At 45.8% G+C, this 11,113-nt stretch overlaps 1 protein-coding gene across 1 annotated transcript in view; it reads left to right on the forward strand.

Moving 5' to 3' along the window:
* LOC116957463 (uncharacterized) overlaps positions 1 to 7,429 on the forward strand; it is a 28,415-nt gene extending 20,986 nt beyond the window's left edge. Inside the window, exon 7 of the mRNA XM_076056145.1 lies at positions 6,148 to 7,429. Within this exon, the coding sequence (XP_075912260.1) occupies positions 6,148 to 6,384 (237 nt within the window). The 3' untranslated portion in view covers positions 6,385 to 7,429. The remainder of the gene's footprint in view (positions 1 to 6,147) is intronic.
* The last annotated feature ends 3,684 nt before the right edge of the window (positions 7,430 to 11,113 follow it).

The following is an 11,113-nucleotide window of genomic DNA, read 5'->3' on the forward strand; positions in this document are numbered from 1 at the left end:
ATCAACAACAACATCATCGTCATCAACACGAACATCGCCAACATCAACAATATCATCATCGTCATCAACACGAACATCGCCAATATCAACAACACCATCATCGTCATCAACACGAACATCGCCAATATCAACAACACCATCATCGTCATCAACACGAACATCACCAATATCAACAACAACATCATCGTCATCAACACGAACATCACCAATATCAACATCATCATCATCGTCATCAACACGAACATCGCCAATATCAACAACAACAACATCATCGTCATCAACACGAACATCACCAATATCAACAACAACAACATCATCGTCATCAACACGAACATCACCAATATCAACAACACCATCATCGTCATCAACACGAACATCACCAATGTCAACAACATCATCATCGTCATCAACACGAACATCACCAATATCAACAACACCATCATCGTCATCAACACGAACATCACCAATATCAACAACATCATCATCGTCATCAACACGAACATCGCCAATATCAACAACACCATCATCGTCATCAACACGAACATCGCCAATATCAACAACACCATCGTCATCAACACGAACATCACCAATATCAACAACATCATCATCGTCATCAACACGAACATCACCAATATCAACAACACCATCATCGTCATCAACACGAACATCGCCAATATCAACAACATCATCATCGTCATCAACACGAACATCACCAATATCAACAACACCATCATCGTCATCAACACGAACATCACCAATGTCAACAACATCATCATCGTCATCAACACGAACATCGCCAATATCAACAACACCATCATCGTCATCAACACGAACATCACCAATATCAACAACACCATCATCGTCATCAACACGAACATCGCCAATATCAACAACATCATCATCGTCATCAACACGAACATCACCAATATCAACAACACCATCATCGTCATCAACACGAACATCACCAATGTCAACAACATCATCATCGTCATCAACACGAACATCGCCAATATCAACAACACCATCATCGTCATCAACACGAACATCGCCAATATCAACAACATCATCATCGTCATCAACACGAACATCGCCAATATCAACAACACCATCATCGTCATCAACACGAACATCACCAATATCAACAACAACATCATCGTCATCAACACGAACATCGCCAACATCAACAATATCATCATCGTCATCAACACGAACATCGCCAATATCAACAACACCATCATCGTCATCAACACGAACATCACCAATATCAACAACAACATCATCGTCATCAACACGAACATCGCCAACATCAACAATATCATCATCGTCATCAACACGAACATCGCCAATATCAACAACACCATCATCGTCATCAACACGAACATCGCCAATATCAACAACACCATCATCGTCATCAACACGAACATCACCAATATCAACAACAACATCATCGTCATCAACACGAACATCACCAATATCAACATCATCATCATCGTCATCAACACGAACATCGCCAATATCAACAACAACAACATCATCGTCATCAACACGAACATCACCAATATCAACAACAACAACATCATCGTCATCAACACGAACATCACCAATATCAACAACACCATCATCGTCATCAACACGAACATCACCAATGTCAACAACATCATCATCGTCATCAACACGAACATCACCAATATCAACAACACCATCATCGTCATCAACACGAACATCACCAATATCAACAACATCATCATCGTCATCAACACGAACATCGCCAATATCAACAACACCATCATCGTCATCAACACGAACATCGCCAATATCAACAACACCATCGTCATCAACACGAACATCACCAATATCAACAACATCATCATCGTCATCAACACGAACATCACCAATATCAACAACACCATCATCGTCATCAACACGAACATCGCCAATATCAACAACATCATCATCGTCATCAACACGAACATCACCAATATCAACAACACCATCATCGTCATCAACACGAACATCACCAATGTCAACAACATCATCATCGTCATCAACACGAACATCGCCAATATCAACAACACCATCATCGTCATCAACACGAACATCACCAATATCAACAACACCATCATCGTCATCAACACGAACATCGCCAATATCAACAACATCATCATCGTCATCAACACGAACATCACCAATATCAACAACACCATCATCGTCATCAACACGAACATCACCAATGTCAACAACATCATCATCGTCATCAACACGAACATCGCCAATATCAACAACACCATCATCGTCATCAACACGAACATCACCAATATCAACAACATCATCATCGTCATCAACACGAACATCACCAATATCAACAACACCATCATCGTCATCAACACGAACATCACCAATATCAACAACACCATCATCGTCATCAACACGAACATCGCCAATATCAACAACAACAACATCATCGTCATCAACACGAACATCACCAATATCAACAACACCATCATCGTCATCAACACGAACATCACCAATATCAACAACACCATCATCGTCATCAACACGAACATCGCCAATATCAACAACAACAACATCATCGTCATCAACACGAACATCACCAATATCAACAACACCATCATCGTCATCAACACGAACATCACCAATATCAACAACACCATCATCGTCATCAACACGAACATCGCCAATATCAACAACACCATCATCGTCATCAACACGAACATCGCCAATATCAACAACACCATCATCGTCATCAACACGAACATCGCCAATATCAACAACATCATCATCGTCATCAACACGAACATCGCCAATATCAACAACATCATCATCGTCATCAACACGAACATCACCAATATCAACAACACCATCATCGTCATCAACACGAACATCACCAATATCAACAACATCATCATCGTCATCAACACGAACATCGCCAATATCAACAACATCATCGTCATCAACACGAACATCGCCAATATCAACAACATCATCATCGTCATCAACACGAACATCGCCAATATCAACAACATCATCGTCATCAACACGAACATCGCCAATATCAACAACATCATCATCGTCATCAACACGAACATCGCCAATATCAACAACATCATCGTCATCAACACGAACATCGCCAATATCAACAACATCATCATCGTCATCAACACGAACATCGCCAATATCAACAACATCATCGTCATCAACACGAACATCGCCAACATCAACAATATCATCATCGTCATCAACACGAACATCGCCAATATCAACAACATCATCGTCATCAACACGAACATCGCCAATATCAACAACACCATCATCGTCATCAACACGAACATCGCCAATATCAACAACATCATCGTCATCAACACGAACATCGCCAATATCAACAACATCATCGTCATCAACACGAACATCACCAATATCAACAACACCATCATCGTCATCAACACGAACATCGCCAATATCAACAACATCATCGTCATCAACACGAACATCACCAGTATCAACAACACCATCATCGTCATCAACACGAACATCACCAATATCAACAACACCATCATCGTCATCAACACGAACATCACCAATATCAACAACACCATCATCGTCATCAACACGAACATCGCCAATATCAACAACACCATCATCGTCATCAACACGAACATCACCAATATCAACAACACCATCATCGTCATCAACACGAACATCACCAATATCAACAACACCATCATCGTCATCAACACGAACATCGCCAATATCAACAACACCATCATCGTCATCAACACGAACATCACCAATATCAACAACATCATCATCGTCATCAACACGAACATCACCAATATCAACAACACCATCATCGTCATCAACACGAACATCACCAATATCAACAACACCATCATCGTCATCAACACGAACATCGCCAATATCAACAACACCATCATCGTCATCAACACGAACATCACCAATATCAACAACATCATCATCGTCATCAACACGAACATCACCAATATCAACAACACCATCATCGTCATCAACACGAACATCACCAATATCAACAACACCATCATCGTCATCAACACGAACATCACCAATATCAACAACATCATCATCGTCATCAACACGAACATCACCAATATCAACAACATCATCATCGTCATCAACACGAACATCACCAATATCAACAACATCATCATCGTCATCAACACGAACATCACCAATATCAACAACATCATCATCGTCATCAACACGAACATCACCAATATCAACAACACCATCATCGTCATCAACACGAACATCACCAATATCAACAACACCATCATCGTCATCAACACGAACATCACCAATATCAACAACATCATCATCGTCATCAACACGAACATCACCAATATCAACAACACCATCATCGTCATCAACACGAACATCACCAATATCAACAACACCATCATCGTCATCAACACGAACATCGCCAATATCAACAACATCATCGTCATCAACACGAACATCGCCAATATCAACAACACCATCATCGTCATCAACACGAACATCACCAATATCAACAACACCATCATCGTCATCAACACGAACATCACCAATATCAACAACACCATCATCGTCATCAACACGAACATCGCCAATATCAACAACATCATCGTCATCAACACGAACATCACCAATATCAACAACACCATCATCGTCATCAACACGAACATCACCAATATCAACAATATCATCATCGTCATCAACACGAACATCACCAATATCAACAACATCATCGTCATCAACACGAACATCACCAATATCAACAACATCATCATCGTCATCAACACGAACATCACCAATATCAACAACACCATCATCGTCATCAACACGAACATCACCAATATCAACAACACCATCATCGTCATCAACACAAACATCGCCAATATCAACAACATCATCGTCATCAACACGAACATCGCCAATATCAACAACACCATCATCGTCATCAACACGAACATCACCAATATCAACAACACCATCATCGTCATCAACACGAACATCACCAATATCAACAACACCATCATCGTCATCAACACGAACATCGCCAATATCAACAACATCATCGTCATCAACACGAACATCACCAATATCAACAACACCATCATCGTCATCAACACGAACATCGCCAACATCAACACCAACCCCAACATCGATCGCCAGCATCGCCGTCGGCATCACCGCCGTCATGAACATCGTCGTCCTGAATGTCACCATCAACGCCAACATCATCGCCAACATCAACCCCAGCATCGCCATCAAAGCCAACATCAACACCAACGTTTAACGCCAACATCGCCAACATCAACGCCAACATCATCGCCAACGTCAACCCCAGCATCGCCATCAAAGCCAACATCAACGTTTAATGCCAACATCGCCAACATCATCTCCAACATCATCGCCAACATCATCGCCAACATCAACCCCAGCATCGCCATCAAAGCCAACATCAACACCAATGTTCAACATCAACGCCAACATCACCATCAAAGCCAACATCGCCAACATTATCGCCAACATCAACCTCAGCATCACCATCAAAGCCAACATCAACACCAATGTTCAACATCAACGCCAACATCACCATCAAAGCCAACATCATCGCCAACATTATCGCCAACATCAACCTCAGCATCGCCATCAAAGCCAACATCAACGTTTAACGCCAACATCGCCATCATCGCCAACATCAGCGCCCACATCAACCCCAGCATCGCCATCAAAGCCAACATCAACGTTTAACGCCAACATCGCCATCATCATCGCCAACATCATCGCCAACGTCATCGCCAACGTCAACCCCATCATCGCCATCAAAGCCAACATCAACACCAACGTTTAACGCCAACATCGCCATCATCATCGCCAACATCATCGCCAACGTCATCGCCAACATCAACCCCAGCATCGCCATCAAAGCCAACATCAACACCAACGTTTAACATCAACGCCAACATCACCAACATCGCCATCATCATTGCCAACATCATCGCCAACATCATCGCCAACGTCAACCCCATCATCGCCATCAAAGCCGACGCCAACGTTCAACGCCAACATCCGCGCCACCGTCGCCACCTCTGCCCCCGCCCCCAGGGAGTGAAGCTCAAGGAGGATCCGGCGCGTCTGCGCTCGGCGCTGCAGCGCCAGCAGAAGCTGAAGGCGGCCCGGCGTCGGCGCTGGGAGGCGCGAGCCGGGGAGCTGAGCGAGCGGCGGGGCCGGCGGCAGCAGCGGCGCGACGGCAACGTCGCCGACAAGCGCCACGGCCGGGCCGAGCGCAAGCGACAGAAGGCGCGCCAGCGAGGACGCGTGCTGCCCGGGGACACCGCCTAGTGGGGACGGTTGTGATTTACACCAACAACAACAACAACGTTAGCACCACCAACAACACCGCTAGCACCACCAACAACACCGCTACCACCACTACCACCACTATCACCACCACTACCACCACTACCACCACTATCACCACCACTACCACCAACAACACCGCTACCACCACCACCAACAACAACACCGCTAGCACCACCACCACCAACAACACCGCTATCACCACTACCACCACTATCACTACCACTAACAAGGACACCGCTACCACCACTATCACCACCACTACCACCACTACCATCACTAACAACAACACCGCTACCACCACTACCACCACCACCAACAACATCGCTACCACCACCAACAACACCGCTACCAACACGACCACCACTATCACCACTACTACCACCACTACCACTAACAACAGCACCGCTACCACCACTATCACCACGACTACCACCACCAACAAAAACCGCTACCACCACCAACAAGACCACCACCAACAACACCGCTACCACCACTACCATCACTATCACTACCACCACTACCACTAACAACACCGCTACCACCACTACCACCACCACTACCACCACGGACAGAGTAGAGAGCACAGTGACAGACGGACAGGCATGAAGAGTAACTCGGCACGCGGAGGGTGGGGGTTGAGTTTGTGTAGCTTGGCGAGAACTCGACAGGGACCAGGAGAGAGGGAGGCTCATTTGGGTGAGTGGGTGAGTGAGTGGGTGAGTGAGTGGGTGAGTGAGTGGGTGAGTGAGTGGGTGAGTGAGTGGGTGAGTGAGTGGGTGAGTGAGTGAGTAAGTGAATGTGTGAGTGAGTAAGTGAGTGTGTAAGTGAGTGTGTGTGTGAGTGAGTGTGTGAGTGAGTGTGTAAGTGAGTGTATAAGTGAGTGGGTGTGTGAGTGAGTGGGTCAGTTGAAAGAGAGACGATGATTTGGCTCTCTGAGGACTCTGGCGTGGTGGGCTGAGTGCTGGGCCCGAGTGTCCCCACGAGTCGTTTCTCTGGTTTGGTTGAATAAAGAACGTCGCCGTGACACGTTGGTTGGCATCGCCTTGCACACAAGTTCACTTTGAGGAAAGGACGTTGTGATGGCTGTGAACGGCGCCTCTCACCTGCTGAAGTGAACATTCAGGAATGGAGGCCGTCTTGTTGAGAGCTCTACGTGGCGGGGTTTGTCGTGGGGAGCGGCGGCGCTCCGAGCCCGACGGAGAGGCGACGTCGGGGACCGCTCACCGCCGGCGACAGCGGTCAGCGGATTGGGTCCTGGGACTCCCCTAGGTCGACTCAGCCTCACATGAGTACCTGGAGCGCGGTGTGGAGTAAACATCGCTAGCACTGGGGAGGCAAAGGCGGGCGGGTGGTGGTGGTGGTGCTGACCACCCACCCCCTGGTGTGCCGGTAGCCTTCACAGGTGCTGCTGCTGCTACTCACTAACAGCACTTGCCCCTACATCTCGTGCTCAGACGTTCAAACGCCCACGTAGATGACAGCTTTCGCAAGGAATCAAGTCTGCACATCAAGGCCGTAATCTCCATATATATAAAAGGCAAAGTTGTGAATGTCTGTTCAAAATGTTTAGCGTACTTCCCGACATGCAACAAACTGGGAATTTGCCGTGTGGGTACTTTCCAGACTGTACACCATGCAAACATAAAAATACACCTTTTTGTGGGGGAGCTCAATAATGCTTATTATTTTTGCACGGCAAGTGAGCTGTGACGTCAAATCTGTCACGTGACCCTCGCATGTGGAAGCGTAACGCATTGTAGTGTAGTGGTTAGCGCGCTGTCTGTGTGTGTATGTGTGTGGGGGGAGCGGTGGTGTAGTGGTTAGTGCTACGCTGCGCTACGAACCCGGCGACCCGAGTTCGATTCCCGCTCACGGCCACCACCGGTGACGATTATTTCAACCGCTTCTGGGCCTCCCCTAGGTCGGCTCAGCCTCAAACTAGTAACTGCTGTGGTGTGTGAACATCGCCACTGGGGAGACAAAGGCGGCCGGGCGTGCTGGACCCAAGTCCTGGGCGAAGCCGGGGGTAGTACAGCTAATTATAATATATTCATATACTGTATGCTCAAAATGTCCCCCCCCCCAATATATTGCTATAAAAATGTAAATTTCTATGTATATCTGGACTTATCTTCATATAAATCAAATCATATCTGTTTATATGATTACTCCCTCTGCCATTACATACAATGAAACGAGAAAAGGTCAAAACAGAGCAATATATAATACAATACCACTCTCAGACATTGTACAAAATAAGTAAAAAAGTCCATCCCAAGCGTTCGTGAATTTTTGTAATATTTTAGGCAGGAAATTCGTTTATAAATTTAGATTTTTGTTTCTGGGGGTTGGAACCCCCTGGAAGACTTGGTCCCCCTCCCCAATGTTGACGCCATGGCTAAGGCCTTGCTCCTCCACATCAAGCGCACGGTGCCGTAGAAGCGCGGAGATGGAACGGGGAATCGCGATCTTGACAGAACCTCTACGGCTGAGACGCGCGTGGCCAGTGGCGTGCACGACGCTTGCCCCGCAAGGGGAACTCCCCCTTCCATACAACAACATCACCACCACCATCCACTCAAGCCATCAACTCTCCTTACTACAGGTTAAGTGAACCTCAATGTCCATTTATTTATTGTGTTTATTGGGTTTTTGTATGATTTGTAATTAGTGTGAACTTGGTGTACAAATGCTTTATAATTAGAGATTTCTCGTGTCTGGAACCAATTAATGTAATTTACGTGAATTCTTATGGGGAAAATGAATGTCGGTGTTTGAATGGCCTGGGACACGAATTCAGTTCCATCTCCGTGTTGCCACTGAACACGCAAACAAGCCAACAGGGTTCATATTCTTAGCTCTTTCGGTAAAGTCACGTTGAAGGGAAACAATAAAATAATACAATATATATAAAACAATAACCCAACAGGACCCTGGTGGTCGTGGCATTCGCCTTCTCGATGGACTCGCCAGCAGTGACCGAGCAGAGAACAGCGCTTCAACCGCGGACACAACAAACATTTGGAGAGGAAGCGCCGGTTATCATTTGACCATACTTCACCACTGTGGCCATTATGAGACCTCCTTTGCCAGTAACAAGATATCGTTAATAGGTTTTACCCTTTTAACTGGCACAAAAACTGACACCTTTATTCAAGGCGTCATGTTTGCAATAACCACAACACAAGCAGCTTGCAATTTAGACTGCTTGTGTTGTGGTTATTGCAAACATGACGCCTTGAATAAATGTGTCAGTTTTGTGCCAGTTAAAAGGGTGAAACCTATTCCTACACTTGTGGCCATGTTGCGGGTCGCATAGAAGTGCGGTACAACAGTGGGGTTGTCCTGCCCTCAAAACTTACAACTGCTGGAGCACCTGTAGGGCCGTCCATAAATGACGTCACGCACCTGGGAGCAGGGGGGGGGGGGTGTCAGACATTTGTGACGAGGGTGGGGGGGTTTGAGAAATGTGACGTCACATCACAATGCGCAACTTTATAAATAAATACAGACAACACGTTTCTGCTTAATTAAATAGACTTGTTAATAAATGTTTTCTCCTACAACATCAGAGTGCAGTGCCCACATTAAACACGCACTACAATGACAACAATAGTTTAAAGCGATTTGAAGCATCTTTTATTTTTAAAGTGGAAATATGTTTTTTTGGGGGGGGGGGGCAGAGCTTTGTGACGTCATATTTGAGGGGGGGTCATAAATCGCGTGACGTCATTTATGGACGGCCCCTGTAATGAATTTGCGTGGTGGTGGTGGGCACCCCATCCCAGCAACTGTCCAGATATTAAGCCGTGATTCTTGGTTTATCCCTGCATCGTTACGTTAACGTAATTAAGGCGATTTGAATTTGACAGCATCCCTATTGTCGCGGTGCAATGGTATAGTCCGATTTTTTTACAAGATGTCGCATTAATTCCACTGCGCGGACCGTACTATGGTGACACCGAGAAGAGGGGGGTGGTGTTTAATATCAACCATTGCACGTTTTGTGTGTGGGGGGGGGGTTTGTTGTCGGGTCGAGAGTGGACTTCGGACTTACTGCACCCTTAGTGCACCCTCTCAGGAATGGATTGGTCCAAGTCCATTCACATCAACCCGGTCGCAATCGTGGGTCATACCATTATTGACATTCAAAGGGGGGGTGTCGTTATTTACTTCCACCCCCCCTGTAACGTATTTGGATCAGTCCATGTAACATTTCAGATGGCGGACCGTACCACTGTGGCACCACGTAGGGTGTTTTATTCACGTTGCGGGGTTAGAGGGTTTTTGTCACGGATTTAAATGAACGGAGTACTTTTACCTCACCTCTTCTCCGCCTCGAACTCGAATGTATCAACACAAGGCGCCTATTCATTTCAATGGCCGGACCGTGACATATGTGACGCGACGTAGGGGTGTTATTTTATTTGTAAGAACGTTGCAAGTCGTGCAACGTTGTAACCCCACCCTTGCCTCCACCCCTGCCTCCCCTCTAAATTAAATGGATTAGCCCAAGTCGCTCATTGGTTTCAATGACCGGACCGTACCATTATGACACCGCACAGGGGTGTTATAAATATAATTAATAATAAAATAATAATACTTTGATGAGCTTGACTCTTAGACCCCACCCCGTGTCCCCCTCTATCGCGTATGGATTAGCCCAAGTCGCCAATTAGTTCCAACGGGCAGACCGTACCATTTATGT

This window comes from Petromyzon marinus, chromosome 74 (assembly GCF_048934315.1).
Source record: "Petromyzon marinus isolate PM22_M1 ecotype Great Lakes invasive population chromosome 74, UKy_Petmar_22M1.pri1.0, whole genome shotgun sequence".
Lineage (NCBI taxonomy): Eukaryota > Metazoa > Chordata > Hyperoartia > Petromyzontiformes > Petromyzontidae > Petromyzon > Petromyzon marinus.